At 46.5% G+C, this 21,951-nt stretch overlaps 4 protein-coding genes across 8 annotated transcripts in view; all 4 read left to right on the plus strand.

Moving 5' to 3' along the window:
* Positions 1-36, plus strand: part of pttg1ipa (PTTG1 interacting protein a) — a 5,038-nt gene extending 5,002 nt beyond the window's left edge. Inside the window, exon 7 of the mRNA XM_084683286.1 lies at positions 1-36. This exon is cut by the window's left edge and continues 807 nt beyond it. The gene's annotated coding sequence lies outside the window, so the exon portion shown is untranslated.
* A 494-nt stretch (positions 37-530) lies between these two features.
* Positions 531-3,810, plus strand: sumo3a (small ubiquitin like modifier 3a). Its single transcript, XM_084675271.1, has 4 exons — positions 531-684; positions 1,661-1,789; positions 1,978-2,049; positions 2,335-3,810. The coding sequence occupies exons 1-4, from the start codon at positions 664-666 to the stop codon at positions 2,395-2,397; spliced, it is 285 nt and encodes a 94-aa protein (XP_084531397.1). The 5' UTR covers positions 531-663; the 3' UTR covers positions 2,398-3,810.
* Positions 3,811-5,672: 1,862 nt separating this feature from the next.
* Positions 5,673-10,924, plus strand: LOC146299664 (thrombospondin-type laminin G domain and EAR repeat-containing protein-like). The gene is made up of 13 exons (XM_084683173.1): positions 5,673-5,703; positions 6,362-6,546; positions 6,667-7,061; positions 7,212-7,302; positions 7,571-7,727; positions 7,942-8,073; positions 8,218-8,288; positions 8,402-8,563; positions 8,817-9,036; positions 9,250-9,482; positions 10,171-10,349; positions 10,452-10,553; positions 10,663-10,924. The coding sequence occupies exons 1-13, from the start codon at positions 5,673-5,675 to the stop codon at positions 10,814-10,816; spliced, it is 2,112 nt and encodes a 703-aa protein (XP_084539299.1). The 3' UTR covers positions 10,817-10,924.
* A 346-nt stretch (positions 10,925-11,270) lies between these two features.
* On the plus strand, positions 11,271-21,667 carry usp40 (ubiquitin specific peptidase 40). 5 transcript variants are annotated; one of them, XR_014730329.1, is made up of 33 exons: positions 11,271-12,052; positions 12,151-12,218; positions 12,299-12,412; positions 12,528-12,692; positions 12,775-12,921; positions 13,203-13,346; positions 13,580-13,708; positions 13,870-13,977; positions 14,086-14,193; positions 14,384-14,560; positions 14,683-14,818; positions 14,964-15,045; positions 15,177-15,348; positions 15,436-15,520; positions 15,658-15,728; positions 15,863-16,275; positions 16,361-16,523; positions 16,597-16,657; positions 16,867-16,920; positions 17,165-17,253; positions 17,387-17,473; positions 17,578-17,614; positions 17,705-17,769; positions 17,843-17,917; positions 18,094-18,223; positions 18,331-18,413; positions 18,640-18,758; positions 18,927-18,992; positions 19,158-19,368; positions 19,646-19,741; positions 19,887-19,981; positions 20,256-20,555; positions 20,952-21,667. XR_014730329.1 is itself a non-coding variant. In XM_084675272.1 (33 exons), exons 2-33 carry the CDS (start codon positions 11,815-11,817, stop codon positions 20,368-20,370), a joined length of 3,903 nt encoding a protein of 1,300 aa, XP_084531398.1. In that variant the 5' UTR covers positions 11,276-11,428; positions 11,781-11,814; the 3' UTR covers positions 20,371-21,667. The 5 variants fall into 5 exon arrangements, 3 of the variants coding, with proteins under 3 accessions (XP_084531399.1, XP_084531398.1, XP_084531400.1); XR_014730335.1 differs by having other exon boundaries at positions 20,256-20,551; XM_084675272.1 differs by having other exon boundaries at positions 11,276-11,428; positions 11,781-12,052; positions 20,256-21,667.
* The last annotated feature ends 284 nt before the right edge of the window (positions 21,668-21,951 follow it).

Raw genomic sequence — 21,951 nt, forward strand, 5'->3', positions numbered from 1 at the left:
CTGTTGATTGATCAGCTATTTTATTGAAATAAAGGACATCTGAATGAGATGTTTGTATGTTTCTTTTTGTTCGCGGACTGGACTCCACCAAGTCCGCTGAAGATAGCACTTCATTCCCTCTCCTTGTTCTGAGTGTTTTTGAGCGCCTCCTGGTTGTCAAGAACTCATCGTAGCCATAAACAAAGTGGAATTGTACTTTTTTTTTACATTTCTAAATTGTATTTTTCTTTATTTATAGTTGGTATGATACAACAATGAGAGGATTGAAGGGCCTTTTGGTGAGTGTTCCAAAGGTCCTCTCTTTTCCTGAAATGTGCCTTTACCGACTCTCAATTAACTTAATAGTATATGATTAGTGAAAGTATGAGATCACACGCCAATCATATTGCTTGGAAATCTATGAAAGGAAGTCGCACAACTGCTCTTGGCTGGTGCCGTGGGTTCTCCCCTTCGCGTGCCCGAGTATTTGTATAAATGCGCGCGCCCGAGTCCGCGCTGCCGAAATTTCAAATCATGTGATACTCGGAAAACCAATGGCATTTGTGCAACAGGAGACGGAGCGCGTTCACGACGTTGGAGGAGAAGAGCCGGAGAGAGGTGGAAAGAGAAACGCATCACTTACAACAATTTATCTAGTTAATCCCGTATTTTTTTTAAACAAAAATGTCAGAGGAAAAGCCTAAGGTAAGATGGATTGTCTGTGGAAGAGTTATTCTTGATAATGGTTAAGCGGTGGCTTACACACTGCTTAACAAATCGTTCCTCAGATGTGCAATCTAAAATGGCCTGGATTGCACGTTTCTCTAAATCGGCGCAATGTTTGTTTCGCAAATGAATGAGAGCCAGCGTCACAAACATATTTATGTGAACCTAAGCATGTTAGAATAATTTGTAAAAAAAAAAAAAAATTATAATGGGACATGGGGAGGATGTAGTTTTCACTTTGGTAACGGGATGGTATTTCGAAAGCATATTCACTGTTCTCGTTAGCGGGTTTTTCTTTGTGGAAGCGGGACCACGCTACGTCCGCAACGCAGGTAGCTAGCAAATGCCGCAAGAATAGCGGCAAAAATGTACTAGGGCTAGGCACACAAAGGTGACGCCATGATTTGGAAGCTCACATCCACAGCAATTCCATGCTTGTTTTCTATACTTAGACAATTGGGATATTTTCACAAATGTGATGCAGAACAGCCATTAAGATAGCAGGTTAGCACGCGTTTATTATTAGTAATATAGCATGCTATAGCCTGTGGTAATCAACTACACTACAGCTTTTTCAAACGATGCAGCATCCTCGGAGTGCGCAACCAGTTCACGTTATCTAACTAGTTAGCAATCTTAGATACTAGCTACTGTAGAAAACTAGCCGGTTTGTCCGATGGTTGTACCGGCAGCAGTTCCTCGCCAAGCAGCAGCAGTATGCTTCAAAAGAACAGTGGTTAACCAGCTCGCAGGGATTTCTTAAAACGAGGATATGATTAGTGTTGTGTGTAAGTTAAGGGACACAATACCAATACACATGTTAACTTTAGTACAGTGCTTCTCAGTTGTGACATTCACTCTTAGGTCATATACTGCTGCTTGCAGGCTTGGTCTACGTTCAGAAATCATATCTAATGACTGGTTAACCAACTAACTTCACTGTTCTGTTCATCAGGAGGGAGTGAAGACGGAGAACGACCACATCAACTTGAAGGTTGCGGGGCAGGACGGTTCGGTGGTCCAGTTCAAAATAAAGAGACACACCCCCCTCAGCAAACTCATGAAGGCTTACTGCGAACGACAGGTGAGCTAACGAGCCACCGTCGCCACTCCCACAGGAAGCGAGAAGTCCCGTTTGCGAGGCTTCCACCCTGCCACATCAACCTTATCCCCTCACCTGCCTGATCCTTTTTTCCGTTTGTGACCGACAGACGTTGTGTGCTAGTCAGGACGATGCTTTGTTGGTTCTAACGTGCTGCGCTCTTCTCCCAGGGTCTCTCAATAAGGCAGATCAGGTTCAGGTTCGACGGCCAGCCCATCAACGAGACGGACACACCTGCACAGGTACGCTCGGCTAGCCTTTGGAGAAGACTTCCTGTCTGTTCAACTCATTTAGCGTCTGCTAAATGTAAATGACTACATGTAAACTCAGTTGGTCTCCTGTTAAACCCCCAACCCTCAGTTTTAAGTTTCTGCATGTTGCATGAAGATGCTATGAGATACTTTTTTTCATGTGCTTGACACTAGACTTGCCTAATATGGTTCCCCTCTGATTAAATTGCTCACTCTCCCCACCTCGTCTCTCCCCCTCTCTGCCTCCATCTCTCTCTCTCCCTCCCTCTCACACAGCTTGAGATGGAGGATGAAGACACCATAGATGTGTTCCAGCAGCAGACGGGTGGGCTCTGTTAGGCTCTCCCCCCCCCCCCCTCAGTGATGGCCACATTCAGACCATACCCTCAGCCACTTCTACAGTTCCTCTCCTCCCATCTCTCCCCTCAGCTTTTTGTGTGTTATTACTTTGTTCTTGTAAAGACATCTATCGCGGTTTTTTGCCAGTTTGGGTGAGTGGGAGGGGGTTCTCTGTTAACATACAATCTTAACCTGGTGTGAACTCTGTGTTTGTCTGTGGATTGCATCCAACGTTTTCCACTGGCCAATGGGGGAATTCCTTATTGATCTTGGGTCGCAATTGGGTATGGAGATCGCAAGGTTGCTCCCGGTTTGTCTGTGTGTCCGTCTCTGTTATCAGAGACACAGTGGAGGCATTAGTCATGTCACCGACTGCCTGCCATGTTGTCCAGGGCCACCACCAGTTGTCCCCAACATGCTCTGCAAGAGAAGCAATATTGAAACCTGTTAATAGAAATGGTCCTCTTCCCCATCAATTAACTTTCCCCACCCATCACCCTTATTCTATGGCCCTGGCTTGTGTCTCGTGAATTTTAAATCTGTTTCATCTTAGGTGCTTTTGTTAAAGAGCAATTTTCAGCTTTTTTTTTTTCTTTTCATTTTCTCCTTTATAAAATGAGACGTATAACCCAGGAGGCGTATTGCTTTTGTGTACAGAAGAAGAATCCAAATGGATGCTAGGTGGGGTCTGGACCAAAACTCCAAAGACTGAACTCTCATTTCATGATCGTGAAGCAGGCCAAGGTCAGACCTGGACTGTCATGTTTAGGGGCGTGTCTCAATAGTCCAGAATTGCTTCCTCCTCTCGCTTTACCTCCTTATGTGCACCGAGACAAAGCACTGGCCTGCTTAGGTGACTAGTATGTGGTAGATGCCTACCAGCAACCTCACTGGTCTGATCTTTTCTCTTGAGGAGTGGAGCAGATGAGGGAAGGACACACCTCAAAACTATTGATGTGCATGTTCAGTTTGGAGGAGGGACAGTAAAAAGGGAATCTTCCCTAATACAAACACGGGACTTTATTATTATTGTTATTTTCTCTTTTCTGTTGAAGTGGGCCAGTGGCCAGTCCCTACAGCTTTCTTTTCAGCAAATCTTCTTCTTTTGGTTTTTACATCGGGAGGTAATTAACTTTTTGGGGGGGTGGGGGGGCGGGGAGGGGACTAGGTGGAAGTTGCCCTCATGTTTAAATATCTGTTCACGCTTCCCACAGATGTTTTTCAAACAGATTGGAAGGTATGAAACTGATCTGCGGTGGAGGGGCGACTTCCAGTTCAAGCATGACATGGGGGGGGGGGGGGGTTAGTGTTCTGTACCCACAGGTCTTGTCATGTTATTAGTTTGTTTCTCTACTGATTTGTACATTATTTGTCTTTTACTACTGTATACAATAAATATAGTTTGGTACTCAGGTTCTCTGTCCCTGTGCTTTTCCTTCAGTCTGTTTTTATTGTACACATTTCACCTCGAGGGGAATGACCTGCTCACCTCGTGTCACTTGGTATTTTGCGTTGATTCATCTGAATTTGTTGCTGCCAACACCTAAAAGACCTCATACTCGTTCAGACAGGTGACGCTGTGGAACCATGGTCCTACACGTCTTTTTGTCCCCGTTACTGACAACCACTTTTTGAGTGCTGCAGATTAGGTAAATCAAGGTTCTCAGGCTTCTAGCCACAGCTGTTTCGTGGATCTCCAACCTAACCACACTCGGTATCCACCTACGATAGCACAACTGACGCGGAGAGATCCTGCATGTGATAGGCTTGAGAGGATCCTATTTAGGCATGGACGGATTAAAAGGCATGATTAGCCGTCTGTGGTAGTCAAAACGCGTAGGGATATCTGACCTGTCAACCTTTGGCTCTGTGAGTTTGACAACTTTTCAGATGAGCCCCAGTTGTTCCCGGAGGGACTAAAGATGGCAGCACTGATAGAGAGCACAGCTGATTGACGGGAGGAACGTGGAAGAGATGAGCGATATCAGAGGGAGAGTTACAGGGTGTGGGGGGTGGTGGGAACAGGGTTGTGGGTGGTGGGGTAGTCAGCCGCATAGTAAATGAGCCTGCACACGGACACACCCAACACAGTGTTTGGTTGTGAAGTTTGCTACTGACTGATGAAATCTCCATTATGGTTCAGATTCCCTCAAGTGCCCTTCTCTCTCCATTGCCCCTCCCGTCTTTCCACCTCTCTCCTATCTAATTCCACCCAATGGATTTCATTACATATTTAGGATGTAATATTGGAAAATCTTTTACGAAAACATGCCGGGTTGTCTTATGTTCATTGGTGCCAGATGCTAAATTCATAAAAACCTGTAAAAGACATACACACACATACACACACATACACACACCTCAGCCTCTTCAACAATAAAGTAGGGATACCAGGTAGGATGGTAATAGCTTAGCTCATATCCAGCTGTGTATTGACTGGCCAGAGGTCACAGGTGCTATGACTGCTTTTAAAATTGGTCTTTGTCTTTTTTAGGTTCCTGTAATTAAAAAGGACATTTCCTTGAACCCTGATGGTTATTGTACTGCATGAGTTCTGCTCTGTGCCAACACCCTCATAAAAACTGTCTGTCTGCAAGTCATCTCTCTCTCTCTCTCTCTCTCTCTCTCTCTCTCTCTCTCTCTCTCTCTCTCTCTCTCTCCCTCTCTCTCTCCCTCCCTCTCCCTCTCTCTCTCTCTCTCTCTCTCTCTCTCTCTCTTTCTCTCATACTCTCTCACACACTAATTCCCTCTCGCAGGAGGAGCTCCATCCTAACCCCTCTGGCAGAAGGTATCAGGCCAGCTACCCCCAGAAAAGGAGGTAGAGTGAGGAATGATTGACAGGCTGCGTAGTTATTTGCATGGCTCTGGTATTTAAAGGAAGGGCGCTTCAAGAGAGCAGAGCAAAGCAGAGCAAACAGAATCTCCTCTAAGCACTGATGCCCTGGAACTCAGCTCAGTTTGGTTTTAGTGCAGTTCCGCGGGGACACATATTCATGTAGTCAGGACCAGTACCAGATGTTGTTTACTTAGACCTTTGTTGTACTTTGTGGTCTGGATCTTTTGCTTCTACTGAAGGATTTTTTTTTGTGGCTGGGGTTTGTCCTGTCTGAGGGCTGGTTCCCAAACACGCGTGCCGTCTGAAGGGACCCATGTTGACAGGGAGAGAGATGACGTTCAGCTGGCAGGGGGAACATACAGACTGTTAGTGACTGGAACGAGCTGATATGTCGTTTTTTACGCTACTGCTGTTGTATTTGGTCCCAAGGACCATCACCATGCACCATGGGACAAGAACACCATGCACAGGTACTCCAAATATTCCAATCTAAAGAATGCATTTCTGAACTCAAATAAGTCAACTTTATTTGTTTTAGAATGTATGGACGGAATACCTGTCCATACATCACACACACAAAAATGCATAAATGATTTGAATAACTTTTTCATGTGTAACATTTGGATATGCCCTCAGGGCAAAATTCCTAAGTGGATACGTTTGTGGGTGTCACTTACTACAGTGAGTGTTGACGTGGGCCATATCAACAGATTGATAACAACTCACAGGCTCACAACTTTACATAGAGCTTAGATCTATCTCAAGGCTTTTGCCCATGGCAAAAAACAGAGTAACCACCCCCTGTTTGAGACCCTTATCTTAATGACACACACACCCAAAAAAGACACCACCTGAGGCAGTTTCTCGTACAGTAAGGTGGTCCAGCCAGGCACACCTATGTGCTTGGTGATTGGCTGATTTATTTACAGCATAATACAGGGTTAAGGAGAATGCAGATGTCTACCTAGACTACCCCACTGCTTCTCACTCTCTCTCTCTCTCTCTCTCTCTCTCTCTCTCTCTCTCTCTCTCTCTCTCTCTCTCTCTCTCTCTCTCTCTCTCTCTCTCTCTCCGTCTCTCTGTCCACAGACCAGCTTCCCTTAGACCTCCTGTCACATGTCCTCCCAGTGGGGGCACCTGCGCCCCCGTCAGGTCTGCGTATGATCCAGGCGGGGGGGGTGAGGGGCGTCCGGTTTTCTCACCCTCACCATTCCCTCAGCTTCCCTTCCTCCCAGCTCTTGATGAACTGTGACCTGTTTCCCAGAGAGTTCTCCATCGTGGTGACTCTGAAGATCACCCGCATTGCACCCAAGGTAAGGGAGTCACGGTGTGTGTTAGCGTCCAAAACACTTTTTCTCTTGTTCACGATCGCACTTGGACACACAGTATATTTTGCCTTTGATTTTATCAATCTATTCCTTCCTGTCTTGCAGAGAAATGAGTACATATTTTCTGTGGTGGAGGAAAAAGACGAAAAGACTAAAAATGGCAAAGGAGACAAAGGTGAAAGAAGTGATGAAGAACAAAATAGAGGGAGGAAAGTAGAGGATAAGGACAAACGGAGGACACAAGAGAAGGATGGGACGACCGAGGAAGATAAAAAGAGAGATCGGAGAAGAGAGAGTGTTGGGGATCGAGGGAGGCTGCTCCTGGGTCTGCGATTGTCCAGGGACCGTTTCCACTTTCTGTTTCAGGGTCATGGGGGGGTCATGGAACGCTGGGTGTTCCGGGGTGTGCGATTGGCTGATAACCGCTGGCACACACTGGTGCTGGCCACCACTGGTCGCTATGCAAGGCTCACAGCGGACTGTAACACACCTCTGGAAATGTGAGTTCACTGAGTCTTTCTGTCTCTCTTGCTTGTTGAGCTGTTGTTTTCTAATTGTTTACTTTAGTTGTCTTCTCTATCTCATTGTCTCAGGGAGTTTATGTGAAACAGGGCAGATGTTTCAAATTGTTTTATAATTCTGTTCAGCAGTGTTCACTCCAGGTCCTTCCCCTCTGATATGAGGACTCAGGGATCAAAGTTCCACATTGGCAGCCAGGGGAGGAGGAAAGGCCTTTTCTCAGTAAGAACCCTTTTGTCAATCAGTAACACCAGACCTAAAGATGTTTAGACAATCCCAATTATCTCAATCATGTACGGAGAATGGATTTAATTAAAAAAAAATCTTTTTTTTGCTGTCCCTCCCAGTCGGATCAGTAGAGCTGATTGTTAAGAAGTTATCTCCACTCACTCGCATGCACGCAAACTCACATTTCGCTCTGCCATTTTTTAGAATAAAAGGCGTCACCATGGTAATCACGCACGCAAACCCGGCCGTGTCTCCCTCTCAGGGTCTGATCCGACAGCTGGTCCTGGTGCCTGGTTGGGATGCCACCCCTGACGTCTGCCCTTCTTCCAACCCCAGACTGGCAGAGCTGGCTGTGCCCGCTGTGCTGTTAGACCTGCCTTTTAAACAGACGGAGATCAGCCTCGCTCTTCCTAGATATGGTACGACAGTACCATGTCTAATCCCGTGAATGATTTTAATCTTTTGTTTCCTGTCCATAAAAAAGACAACATATCTGTCTCATTTTTAAAACATAATCTTTCTCTTTCTACCTCTCTCTCTCTCTCTCTCTCTCTCTCTCTCTCTCTCTGTGTCTCTCTCTCTCTCTCTCTCTCTCTGTCTCTCTTTCCTTGTTCTCGTTCTTCTCTCCCACAGAGGCGGAGGTGCACGTCTCTGTGGGGCTGGAGCGTAAGTGTTCGGTGTCAGTTCGTGGTCAGCTTTGGTTCAACCCCCAGGGGAAGGGCCTCTACCTCTGTGATGGAACAGTTTGGGTCCCTATGCTGAAAGGTAACACCTGATCCAAACAGACTCTCCATTGTTTTTCACAAACCCCTATAACTGGCAAATCTGTACTTAAAGAACAGTGGTAAAACAACTCAAACTTGACGTGCACCATCATCACCTTCATGATGATTCACCTCAACTTCTCAGAAAGTGAACGGCTGGACTACGTTGAAGAGCATCAGATCCTGCCCACCAGTTCGGAAACATACGACATTGAGGTATCAATCTGAAAATAGATGAACATTAACCAGAGCTGGTGATTACATTTTGTGTTGCATTCTTCATGGTTATGCTATATTGTAAGCAATGATTGAACCCCACGCTGTATGAGGTGTTCCATGTGGCTGGCGTGGGTCTGATGGCAGCCATGGCACACAGCTCCCCTGGCCTGGGCTCGGCTGTCTACCTCTGGACACATGATGGCTTCCAGCTGTACCAGAACATCAGCACCTACGGAGCTCTCGCCTGGAGGCACTTCACCATGGGCAAGAAGGTTGAGGGGGATGAGAAGACCTTGCATGCCTGCACACACACACATACGCACACACATACATACAAAACACACATGTCACACACACATACGCACACACACGCACACACAACTCGCGTTCAGGCACACTTGAGTGCACACATTCACAGACACACACACACCATGTAAACATTTATGTGCACACACACACACACACACACACAGACACACTTATGAATTTTCTTGAGAATCTTGTTGTGCTATTGTTTCATCAAAGGTGTTTCTGGTGGTGTCTAACTCGGCCGGGGGACCAGGAGAAGAGGAGGAAAAATCTCCAGAACAGGAGGAGGGGGTGGAGATGTCTGTTATTTACAGATGGAGTGACAGGAAGAGGAGGTTTGTGCGTTTCCAGAGCCTGCAGACGCACTGTGCTCGAGACTGGGAGGCTTTCCATATCAACAAACATACATACCTCACTGTGGCCAATCACAGACAAGGTAGGTATTTATGTGAATATGATTTGAATGTGATGACAATTCCAAACTAGGTCAAAATACAAATGTATATATTTTTTCCACAGAGGAGGGTTGGTTTTTAATAGTTAAAACGACTACATTGTATTCGTTCTTTTGAAATGCATCAACTTGAATTTACTGGTCATCCTATAGACTGAAGTGAACTCACCAGTTCCCTTTCCATCCTTCTCCCAGGTGATAACAACCACACCATTGACAGTGTGGTCTACAGGTGGAACCCAGGTACAAAGTCTTTCCAGGTGCACCAGATGCTGCGGACCTCAGGGGCCTATGACTGGGAGTTCTTCACCGTGGGACCCTACCACTTCCTCGTTGTTGCAAACGCCTTTGACGGTGTGACCACCTATGTCGACTCTGTCATTTATGTTTGGCTCAATGGCAGCTTCCGGGTGTTTCAGACCATTAAGGTGAACATTTACATGTATTTATCTAGCTGATGCTTTTATCTAAACTGTGCATAGAACATGCAGTGGGTGCGGGACTGAACACCCACGATACAATGTACTCACAGGAAAAGGTTTGAACCATTTGCATGATATTCCTACATGAGTCAAGCCGCCATTTCCCCATGTAATATCTTCATCAAAGTCATTGTTATGAACAACATGCTTGTCTGGGCAGGAGAGAAAAAGGGATGAAGTGATGAAAGGGTTAGAGCGAGACAGAGAGAAGGATACACCCTCTACGAGTAGCTAAAAATAGGGTACGTGGCTGAGCTAAATTTGCTTGTGAGATGAAAATGCTGACAGCTAACCGATAGTGAATCATCCATTTAAATGTAACCACACATGAGGTGTGCCTGTTTGCATATTCACTGTTTCACAAAAAAAAACACAGAAGGAGACAGACCTTTGGGGGAATTCCACTGTTCTATGTCAGACTTAAATCAACTCTGAGGTTTGACTGGGAATGTATTCCTTTGTTGAACATACATCCAGCAATCCTCTAAATTTGTGTCTTTCTGACACTTGCCCCCTACACCTTCTTGATGTCCCTTGTCCTTCTCTCACACATTCTCACCTCTGCCACTTATTTGTATCCATGTTTCTATCAACTTTTCTCTCCGCTGCCTTTTGTCTCGGCTTCCTCATGCAGACATTTTGTGCCACAGACTGGGAGATGTTCCAGATTGGCAGCAGAGTCTTCCTGGTTGTTGCTAATGGACACAGACTCCATGGTAACGGGCCTAGTCGCTATGCCATCAACTCCACCATCTATGAACTTGACTTAAACGCTCAGTTGTTTATTCGCTTTCAGGATATTGTAACGTACAGGTAAACGCACACAAACACACAAATAACCCACAGCCTGTTTTTTCACCAACTCCCTTCATCTGTCTTCACCTCCCATCATAAATTCCTCCTCTCGCCCCTCAGTGCTGTGGACTGGGAGTTCTTCACTCTAGGGGAGGAGAGTTTCCTTGTTGTTGCCAACTCCTTTGATGGACAGTCATATTCTTTAAATAGTGTGCTCTACAGGTACTAAGGGGTTGGGTTGATGGTTGAATTCAACTCTAGATTCATGCTGGATCAAATAGGAACGAAGGTGGTGATTTATTGTTGTCTGACCCTGATGCTCCATTTGCAGGTGGCAGGGATATGAAGGGTTTGTCCCTGTTCACCGGCTCCCAACCATTGGATGTAGCGACTGGGAATTCTTCAATTTCGAAGGGGAATCATATCTAATTTATTCTAGCGCTAAAGCACCACTTTCCAAAGTGTTCAAATTGAAAACACACTGAGGATATGTGTGTGCTTCAGTTTGTCTCTCTATGTGTATGACTCTATAAGGTCTCTGAGAATATTTCCATAGTTTACAGTAGATGGTAACTTCATTATTTTGTTATTCAGTTAACTGAACTGTTTAGTTCACATTAGTAAATATTTTGTCTAAATTATTTTAACAATAATAACTTATGCAGTAAGTTATTCACTAATAAATAAAGTATTACAAGTAGTAAAGTAAACGTTTATTTGTCATATTTTAGTTTCTGTCTTGTAAATCCCATGTTTGGCCTCTCATAGTTTTCAATTCGAGATGATATACATTTTTTATTATTATTATTACATGTTTTATTATAAAACAATAAACTGCCAAGTTGCCCTCGTTAAAAGGCGACTTCACGGAAATGTAGTTTTATTATGTCTAGATATCGAACGTTGATAACAGTAAATAACTACAAGACCCATAATTCCTCACTCTTTTCTTTTCCTAGAGGAAACATGGCTGCCCACTGCTCATCGATGGTCTTTTTATTTTCGACTCGTGTTCTTTCAATTTCGCAACAAAGGAAAGTTGATAGAGTTTGTTTTCGAGTCTGATTTACTAAAGGCCACAAGGCGGTGTGTGAAGCGTAAGTAGAATTCTGTTCTGGACCGTTAGAACCACGTTACCGAAAGCATCAGATCATTACAGTAACAGCACGGATTCGCTGTCTACACCAAATTAACTTGTAAAAGCTGCAATTGAATTGCTGGCTTGCCAGTATACCAGCTTACGCTACATTTTGTGCTTCTTCAATAGCACTGAAGGTGAACTTATATCTTGTCATCGCTATGTTTAGCCCTGTGAAGTCTTCTTATTTCAGAGTTAGTCCAACCACTGTCAACCGAGAGCTCGGCAAGACCAAGATGAGATAGCAAGAGGCATTGACAGCTGGCTACACAACAGAAAATATTTGACTTATTCTGTTCCCTAATAAACAGATCGAAACGCATAGCTAGCTATAAAAACCCAGTCATGTTTGGGAATCTTTTCGAAGAAGATGAGGACGAGGGAATCCCTCCTAGAGCTTCTGGGGGTAGGGTTGGAAAGGGGGGAGACGAGCTGACACCTCCACGAGGAAGACATAATCTTAGCGGCATTAAAAATCAAGGAGGGACGTGCTACCTCAACTCCCTGCTACAGACTCTACTGTTCACCCCAGAGTTCAGAGGTAAGAGTCTAACCCAGATCCATCTGTCAGTGGCTTCACCGAGTAAGTTTGCTAGCTGGCTGTAGTGCATGTCTGGTCAGTATCTGTTGGGATGTTAGGCTATTGTGTGTGTCAACATGTGTCTTTCCATATCTATGCAGAGGAGCTGTTTAATCTTGGTCCGGAACAACTGGGTTACCTGGAAGACAAACACAGCCCAGAGGCAAAGGTGGGTCCGATAAATGTCAGTGTGTGTGTATGTGCATGTGTGCAAGGTGTGTTTTGTAACCCTGCACTGTCTTCTCTCAGGTCAGAGTGATTCCTTTGGAGCTACAAAGGCTGTTTGCCCGTCTGCTCTTAGTGGACCAGCAGACTGCGTCTACGGCTGACCTCACGGAAAGCTTTGGCTGGAGCAACAGCGAGGTTTGTTCGTGCTCCTCTGACGGGTAGAAGCAAGTGAGGGAGTGAGAGAGAGAACTGACTGTTTACATAACATTGCATATCTCCTCTTCTGTTTCTGCCTCTGCTTCTTCTTCAGGAGAGCAGGCAGCATGATGTTCAGGAGTTGAACAGGATTCTCTTTAGTGCTCTGGAGCACTCTCTAGTGGGCACCAGCGGTAGTACACTCATCCACCGACTGTACCATGGAACCACTGTCAACAGCATCGAGTGTAAGGAGTGTGGTAACGTCAGCCAGAGACAGGTGTGTGATTTTGTCTGTTTCTTACTGTGTTTGTGTGTTAAAGAGCAAGTGTGTTGTCAAACCCCTCTCTGTTGTTCGCCAGGAGGACTTTCTGGACCTGACTGTGTGTGTACGTGGTGTATGCAGCCTGGAGGGGGCGCTGTGGGACATGTTCGTGGAGGAGGAGATGTTCCAGGGCAGCAACCTTTACCGCTGTGCCCAGTGTGACAAACTGGTTACAGCTGCCAAGGTCAGTCACAGTACATTGCAATGAAGTCCTATAAACAAACCCCCGGCAAGAACAATTTATGCTTTCAATCTGATTGAATCGCCTGCTCCAGTTCAGTGTATACTTAACTAACCCATGACATACAATTAGTATTTGGTTTATTATATGTCCAAATATGTTAAATAAATCTTACTTGCTTGTATGGGAATGAGAAATTCATCATCTTTCCCTCTGTTGCTCATCTGTTCCACTGTTTCTCCTCTCTTCAAACCTGCCCTCCCTCCTTCCCTCTCTCCATCCAGTCTGCCAAGCTGAGGAAGCTGCCTCCGTTCCTCACCATGTCCCTGCTGAGATTCAACTTTGACTTTGCCAAGTGTGAACGCTACAAGGAGACGGGCCGCTACACCTTCCCCCTCAACATCAACCTGAAGCCCTTCTGTGAACAGGTGCTGGAGAGGGGTGCACCTTTTTTCACCACCCCCACCCTTAGGAGGACATACACATTGTTTTTATTTACATGTTAATTACCCAATTTGCACATGGCAAACGTTAAACTTTAATGTTACTTGTTTTTTTTTGCTGCGGTATATGTTTCTACACGTGTAGCTACACACAAACCTATGCACACTGCTTTCCGATCTTGCTTTTTAAACCCTTATTTCATGTGACCGTCTCCCAGGTGGAGGGAGAGGACTCTGATTACTCCTACGAGCTCTTCTCTGTCATCATCCACAAGGGAGGCTGCTATGGCGGCCATTACCACGTCTACATCAAAGACATAGACCATCTTGGCCATTGGGAGCCATTGGTGAGGAAGGGGTGGGCTGGAAGGAGATGGTGGGAGGAGATAGGGACGCGAGGGAAAGGGACTTATCGCTGATCGAAACAGAAGAATGAAAGGAGTGAGAATCGTCGTGTCGGTGCTAGTCTTTTCTCAACAGTCTTCACGCCGGTGTGTTGTCGTTATAGGAGGACGAGGTAAAACTGAAAACCCAGACGAAAAAGGAGGTCAAAGTGTGCGAGCCTGAGCTGGAGAGAGACGACCCCCTGTCTGTGCTCACCGCCATCTTAGTCCAGGTGCAACACCGTCCCCTACACGTACACTGCTGCCTCCACTTTGGGATTCACAGCCATTGCATTAACATGACTTCGTAACTCATCTCTGGAATCCCTCCCGACCATAAGGAACCGTCCAAGAGTGTGCTCCTGGACCAGCTGGGACAAAAACTGATGGACAAAATTGGTTCTTCCTGGAACAAGAAGTATAGGAAACATCATGGTCCCATAGGCAAGGTAGAGCTAAGAAACTTGTACTACGAGTCACTCATTGACTCCAATATTGAGGATTCTACTTCCCTGTCTTCTGATCCTCCTCACTCCTCTAATCTTCTCCTCACTAACTTTTCCTCTAACTCGGCCCCATATTCTTTCTCGCTCTCCATCCTTTTCTCTCTCCATCCCCTCCTCCTGTCTGCCTGTGCAGTTTCTTCAGTCACATGGAGATGTGTTTGTCCTGGTGTCAAGCGGCACTCGAGTGACTCTGAAGGCCAACCCCCCCAGCCCAGGCACGGAGCCGGCCAGCCCGGCCAATGGAAGCCCTGCCCTCGACCCTCACCTGGACCACAGCAGCACCAATAGCCGAGCAGAACCAGAACCAGAGGTACACTGGTGCTGTTGGAGCTCTCTTTATGAAAATAATCTCTCCCTTGAGAGTTTGTCATTGGAATAGACCGGTTCTCATCCATCCATCCAGTCATATACACATGTCCCTGGTCTCCTCAGGGTCCACACTGGTTCGACCTGAACGACTCCTCAGTGACATGCATCAGGGAAGACGACATCCAGAAGCAGTTCCAGGGCAAAGAGAGTGCCTACATGCTGTTCTACAGGAAGACCCTGCTGCACAGGCCTGCAGAGGGTATGGGCTGAGTGTGTTTGGGGAGAGGAAGAGGAGAAAAAGGGGGGGGGGAGTTGGAGGGTTAGGGCTAGTACACATACACACACACACACACACACACTGTGTGATTAGATGTCACTGACTCAAGCTATTTGTTCCCTGGTAGCCCTGAGAAATCCTGGGTACAAAGTTCCCTCTCACCTGCTGGAAATGACCCGGGAGGAGAACCTCAAGCTGCAGCACATCCGGTACACACACACACACACTCCTCCTCAGACACATGCATATGCTCACACACACTCACTCAAAAACAAAGAAACATTAATAACCGGACGGCAATTCTGATTTGTGTGTGTGTGTGTGCTGTAACTCAAATTAGAGAGGAGTTTGAGTCCAGTAGTAACAGCGTAGAGTTCCGCCTGCACCTAGCACCATCCTACAGACTGGAGAACGGAGCCCTACAGCCAATCAACACAGAGAAAGGAAAAGCTGTCAACCTTACCTTTGACCGGCGCAAGACTGTTGGGGATCTACGATTGGCTATATACCAGGTGACCTCATTCATCATGAGCCTTATTTGAGAGGGCCTACCTGCTTGAGTAGATTTATAATGTGGGTGTGTGTTTGCTTGTGTGCAGATGCAGGAACTGTGGGACGGCGATATGGCTCTGACTGTGGCCAAAAGTCTGCCAGCAGGCTTACACCTCTATAACACTCTCCAAGGTACAATATTAACAGTTAAAACACTCAGGGTGAAGCACTCGAGTAGGTGTGAGAAGTGCCTGGTTCTTTTAGTGTATGCACGTGTCCTTTTCATGGCACGATCCCTTTCATTTTCTAAATTGAGTGTGTGTTTTCAGATGACAACATGTTGCTGTTCAGCGCAGGCATATACAGCAACTCTGACCTGTTTGTATGGAATGGCAGAGAGGTGAGGAGAGACAAAACTTTTTTTGTATGCTGCTCTGTTTTTTAAGCATAGATCCAAATGTCTGACACCAGCCCTGTCCTCCGTTTAGACCCAAGATGTCCGACATGCCATTGTCCCTTCTGGTTTTTTTTCAGGTGTGTGGTGCGACTGTCCAGACTGGAGCCGAGTGGGAGCCTGTGCTGCTGACCGTTGTGCGGCCTTCCCTGGGGGAGGACATGGAGGGGGAGACTGGGGGAGAGGGTGCACGTGGGGGAGGTGGGGGTGAGGGGGAGGACGGGGGCTCCGGGCTCAAAAGGGAAGCGAGGGGCTTTGCTGGGGGGGCGACTCTAGGCCAGGTGAGGGAAGCTCTGGGGGAGCCCCGGGAGAGCCTGTTGTGTCAGGAACAAGAAAAGGGGGTTGGAAAACGAGGGAAGGGGGGAGGAGAGGGCGGGGGGGCGAGTGGGTGGAGGGTGTTTCCCCCTGAAGACATGCAGAAGACCCTCAGAGAGCTGGCCCTCAAGGATGGCGACGCTGTGCTGGTGCTGGAACCACACTCATTCGACAGCAGGTGTGTTTGCGCGCTTTTGTGTGTGTGTGTGTGTGTCTCCGGAGGTATCTGTGGGTGTGTGTAACGCCTCTTCTACTTCTCTCAGTGTTTTCAATCTGAGTGGGGATTTGGTTACCGTGACAACGCCATCAGACTGCCGCTGGCTGCAAGTGAAGTACCGAGCCAATCCAGGAGGAGGAGGAGGAGGAGAAGAGAAAGTAGAGGGGGAGGAGGAGAGAACGGCTAAAGTCCCTGCTTCTGGAAACATGGTAAAGCAACATAATTTAACCACCGGTGTGTGTGTGTGTGTGTGTGGGCTGATTTGTGCTCTCCTCCCTCCAGCTGCTGTGTGAGGTGAAACAGAGAGCCATCGAGGAGCTCCAGCTGCAGGAAGAGCTAATAGGTCAGATTCTCTCTCTATCTCTCTCTCTCTCTCTCTCTCTCTCTCTCTCTCTCTCTCTGTCTCTCTCTCTCTCTCTCTCTCTCTCTCTCTCTCTCTCTCTCTCTCTCTCTCTCTCACTCTCTCACTCTCTCACTCTCTCACTCAGGGCTGTTTCTAGTGCTTCTGTTCACTGTGTGGTTTGGATTGTATAGCGGTGTCTGTCTCCACAGGTGTAGGGTGCTGTCTGAGGCAGATGGACCGCAGAGGCAGGCTACTGCCCCCAGGTACCGTAACACAAGCATGACCTCTGAATGACCTTTGACTCATTAGCATTGCCATCTCACCAGAAAGCCAGACACCTTGGATGTGTTTGAATGCTGTGGTACAGAATAGCCGTCTAGAATGATTTAGAATTGTACTTTAAGTGTTATAATTATTTTATACATGTATATATGTGGTTTGATATAAACACATATACTGTGTGTGTGTGTGTGTGTGTGTGTGTGCTCTTGTGTTCTCTTCCCGCAGTGTGTGAGGACCTGAGTGTCCGGGAAGCCGGGGTTAGGCTCATGACCTCTCTGACCCTGTGCCCTGGAACCGCCCCCAAAGCCACACAGGTGAGTCTCCCCTGGAGGGTGACAGCCAGCCAACTGCAGCACCACGGTTTACTTCAGGCGATTTATTATGCTACATTCCATGTGTCTCATTTTTCTTCAGAGATTATACATTTTTTACATTTTTCTTTTGCAGCTGTTCCTTCACTTCTCTGTGGGAACAGCACCCTCCTCTGGCAAGGAGAGAGACATCATCGTGGAGGAGAGCAGCTCAGTAAAGGAGGTGAGGGCTGTGTGTGTGTGTGTGCGTGCGTGCGTGCGTTTGGCAGAATGTCTTTCTGTGTGGGTTAATGCCTGCCTGAAATGTATTGTCATGTTTTCTATCAGTGTCTGAAGAGAATGCTGGAAGAAGCTGGTCTTGAAGGTATTTATAGTTTGTATTCATTTCGTAGACTGCTCTGGAAGTCCAACTGTAGTGCCAACATTTATATATGAACATGTCTGTTGCATACAGGCGACTGTTGGCACTTGAGGAAGCTGGACTGGTGTGAAGAGGTTGGAGAGGCGCTGATGGATGAGGTGAGCAGCCATATTTCTCATTTCCTTCTCTTTCAATAAAAGCTTGATTTGACGTCATGTCTCTCCCCCCCAGGATGCCTCTCTCTCCGAGTTGAAAATCAGTCATGGCGACACATTGGTTGTCACTGAGGGACATCTACCTCCCAAGGTACTCCATCTTTTTGCTTCTCTCTTGAATCACGGGCTGTCTTCCAGTGGCCCTGTAGTAGATGTGGTGAATGTAATCTTTCTGTTGAGCGTGGGAATTGTTAAGTCATTATAAGCAATCTTTTTTCCTTTCTTTCACTATTTTTCCCCCTTATCCCATTTCCCTCTTTTTATCAGGGTTTTATCAAGCTTACTGTTTGGCTCTACGTGAATCAGACTGACGAGGCAACAGTCTCCATGGAAACAGATGTCAGTCACACTGCTGAGAGACCAGGAGATCAGCAGCGGCTGGAAGTTATGACTGCAGGTGACACACACACGCACACACACGCACACACACACACAGATTTAATGCAGATTTAATGGTATAGTGGTCTATTTTTCCAGGTTTTGAAATGCTTTGTGTGTGTTTAGTGGGAGGGGCTATGACAGAGCTGAGGATTGTGGGACAGGTAGAGATCACAGAGGAGGCCACACTGGAGAACCTGAAGACTCAGGTAATTTGTGTGTGTGTGTGTGACTGAAATGTTTGTGTGTCATTAGTCTAGCACGCACAGTGGTAGGAGGCCCGCAGATCTGCCCTACACATTTGTGCAATACATTTTCTAATTTTGCCATACCCCGCCGTTAAACGGCATGGAAATCACCTGCCCCGAGGCCAGATTCACTTGGCTTTCTTTTCAAATGTTCTTTGTCAATAATCTCTGTGTATTTGTGTGTCAGGTGCTGACACTGCCAGCCCTGCAGTGTGTGTGCGCGCCCACACCTGCCTTCCTGCGGCTGTGGCACCTGGAGGGACAGAGACTGAGCCGCATCCTCAGAGGACACCAGCTCACCCTGCGGTACCCGAGTCCGCTCCTCACTACCTCCCTCTCACCAGCTCTCCCCTTCTCCATTAGGATATTACTTCATGTTTCGTCCTTTATGTAGACGGGGCACTTTCAAGCCTTGCTCTAGCCCTTTTGAAACCCTGTTTTTTAATTTTCTTCCTCCACTTTTGCCTCTTTCAGGAAGTTGAAGCTGGCCAGCGGGGCGGATGTCTGCGTGCAGCAGCTCCTCAAAGAGGAGGATCTAGGGTAGGGGCCTGAATCCTAAATAGTGACTGAGAGGGGCTAGTGCCACTAGGTGGCGCCTCATTCAGTTGCATTGGAAGTCTAGACAATAACTTTTTCATTACCACACTCAATGTTCATTTGTTCATTTCTATTCCCGTTCTTTCTCTCCCGATCTCTACCTCTCAGACCTAAGGAGTTGCTGCTGCATGTTCAGATGGGCGTGCCGGGGGAGAGGGGGTACTACCCTCCAGAGGAGCTGGTCTGGGACGCCTCCCGGGACTCTGCCCCGCGCTGCCTGCGCTCGGCCCTGGCCGCCCACTCCGGCCTCTCCCCTGACTCCCTGCTGCTGGCCAAACACCAGGCAGACAAGCACACCTGGGACACCATCTCCAGCTGGGTGAGAGAGAGGAGGAGGCAGGAGGGGGGGGGGGGGGGGGGTTGGAGGAGAAGGTTGCCAAGGCATTTGAGAGGAGACTGTCATGGGGCAATAAGAGAGTGATTGGAACTGAACCGGGACATGGATGTGGGTATGCAGTTCATTTGAATTTGTGATCAGCGCTAACTATTTTCACATGACACAAACTAAAGATGGTTGCTTCTGTGATGATTCTATGTGTTGCCTTTCTTCTTTCTCGTTTCTTTTCTGACATCCTACTGTCTGATGGGGTGAACAGAGCCAGCAGGTGTCAAAACGGAAAAAGAAGAAAAAGGCGGAGTCTCTGCTGGGTGCCCCATTTCATCTCAAAGACGGTGACATCATCGGAGTCAAGGTAGGCTAATAGACTCTTATTAGCCCCTCCCTCTTGGACTGGTGGTCAATTAGGATTTAGTCCAGTGAGAGTGCTGCTGCTCTATCACACTCAACATTCCACTCCACTGATATATCTGGAATCCTTCTGTCTCCTGATTGGCCAGAATCTGCTGATTGACAACAACCGGGACTTCAGCACCCTACAAGATGAACAGGGTCAGCAGAGGCTGAGGGAGGAAGCAGAGCAACGCAGGAAAGGGTGGGGCTTATAGACACCAACATCCACTTCTGTTAGCATACCTGAACTACAATAAAGGGTGGGGCTTATAGACACCAACATCCACTTCTGTTAGCATACCTGAACTACAATAAAGGGTGGGGCTTATAGACACCAACATCCACTTCTGTTAGCATACCTGAACTACAATAAAGTAGCTGTAGTTTCAGTTTGGCTCGTAATCAAATAATTTGGAGTAATACTAGTTGAATTGTTTTCTTTCTTTGTAAATTGTGATTTTCATTCTCTCCACTAGGCCGCAACCAGCAACTGGGACCATCCAGAGGGCTGGACCAGACAAGAGGCCAGAGTCCACCAAAACCAGGAAGCCAGAGGTGGCCCTGTCAATCAATGTGGGGGTTTTCAGATAGGCCCGCATCCAGATGGACCTTGTCACTGTGGTGTCAATCAACCAGACAATCTGCGACTGAGGGTGGCTTGTGTGCCCAATAACACATGGATACAGCAAAACATTATGATACAAGTAGGAGGGAAGAGAGGAGGACTGAGACTGTTTACTCTGGAGTGAGATGATGTTCAAAATACTCTTACGTTGGTAATCTCCACCCCCCATCTTCTGTATCTCTCTCTCTCTCTCTCTCTCTGTCTCTGTCTCTGTCTCTGTCTCTGTCTCTCTCTCTGTCTCTGTCTCTGTCTCTCTCTCTGTCTCTGTCTCTCTCTCTGTCTCCATCTCTCTGTCTCCATCTCTCTGTCTCCATCTCTCTGTCTCCATCTCTCTGTCTCTCTCTCTCTGTCTCTCTCTCTCTCTGTCTCTCTTTCTCTGTCTCTATTTCCATCTCTCTGTCTCCATCTCTCTGTCTCTCTCTCTCTCTCTCTCTCTCTCTCTCTCTGTCTCTCTCTCTCTCTCTCTGGCATGCCTTAATAATATGGACAAGAGCCAATGCTACTTTGTCCCTCCTACCTCACTCTCTCAATTCTTTTTTCTTCACAGTATTCAAAAGTGCTGTCACTCCTCTTTGATCTCCAAGACCTTACATCGAGATTGTATTACCAATGAATCATGTTTTACTAGTGTGCGCAATGGTCTGGGTTTGTGGATTTCAGGGATTTAAAATGGCAACGATTAATACAGGTGAAATGTCAAATATACTGTAATGGTTGTCAAGTACAGTACAGCTCTACTATGCATTCAGCTTTCATGGTTGTATATGAGTTGGTATTTAAATATTATATTCAAGATTGATTTGTGTGTTATTCAAAATGGATCCCCCTCCTTTGTCAACCTGTAATATGATCACTTGTTGTAAGGAGGGAGGGGGAAGAGATGGCAACACAGTGATTTTCACAGAAGCCTACTTGCTGCCGTTTGTTGCAGTAATGTCCCCTTAGTAAGAAGGCTTTAGTATAAATAGTACGTAGAGTCAGTAAATTAAGAGTTTTTCATCATACAGTTTGGGGAAATACCGGGCAACTATTGTTTTCTATGATGCTGTATAATTTGCCAAGAGTAACACAGAAATGAAATTGGGTTTGATCTACAATATGGTAATCCTTTGTGTGTCAAATAATGTATATAAACTAAGTATCGATTAAAGTGAACACACGCCTACGTTCAGCTGACTGGGAACGATTCATTTTACAGATCTCTGATCAAGTCGGAATTGTCACAAAGTGAATGCTAATAAATAAGGTCACACCATGGAATGGAATGACACTTTTCCTGTCATGCTAAGAAAGGTCTTGTGATTCCTCTGGCAAGGATGTTTGTACATTGCTTCCTCCACTGTTAGCGACTCTCAAGCAATACAGATATCATACAAACAATATACAAATTATATGCAAGACAAACTACACATAAGGGGCACGTGTGCTCAAATACTGAATTATGTATGGTTATGAAACTGAACTGAGAAACAAGTTTATACATGTTTTTAATGACTTATATAGTTTGGCCCCTCGTCTGTTGACTGGCTTTAAGCCATTAACATGCA

The sequence above is a fragment of the Hypomesus nipponensis genome, chromosome 3 (assembly GCF_054491055.1).
Source record: "Hypomesus nipponensis isolate SF chromosome 3, ASM5449105v1, whole genome shotgun sequence".
Lineage (NCBI taxonomy): Eukaryota > Metazoa > Chordata > Actinopteri > Osmeriformes > Osmeridae > Hypomesus > Hypomesus nipponensis.

Bases quoted from the DNA above. Each gene is read 5' to 3' on its own strand.
- sumo3a (XM_084675271.1), top strand. From the start codon at position 664: ATGTCAGAGGAAAAGCCTAAG. The intron at 1,790-1,977 runs GTGAGCTAACGA...CTCTTCTCCCAG, and splicing joins AGGCTTACTGCGAACGACAG to GGTCTCTCAATAAGGCAGAT. The intron at 2,050-2,334 runs GTACGCTCGGCT...CCTCTCACACAG, and splicing joins AGACGGACACACCTGCACAG to CTTGAGATGGAGGATGAAGA.
- LOC146299664 (XM_084683173.1), top strand. From the start codon at position 5,673: ATGCACCATGGGACAAGAACACCATGCACAG. The intron at 7,728-7,941 runs GTACGACAGTAC...TCTCTCCCACAG, and splicing joins CCTCGCTCTTCCTAGATATG to AGGCGGAGGTGCACGTCTCT. The intron at 8,289-8,401 runs GTATCAATCTGA...ACGCTGTATGAG, and splicing joins CGGAAACATACGACATTGAG to GTGTTCCATGTGGCTGGCGT.
- usp40 (XM_084675272.1), top strand. From the start codon at position 11,815: ATGTTTGGGAATCTTTTCGAAGAAGATGAGGACGAGGGAATCCCTCCT. The intron at 17,254-17,386 runs GTGAGTCTCCCC...TTTCTTTTGCAG, and splicing joins CCGCCCCCAAAGCCACACAG to CTGTTCCTTCACTTCTCTGT. The intron at 18,759-18,926 runs GTACCCGAGTCC...TGCCTCTTTCAG, and splicing joins GGACACCAGCTCACCCTGCG to GAAGTTGAAGCTGGCCAGCG.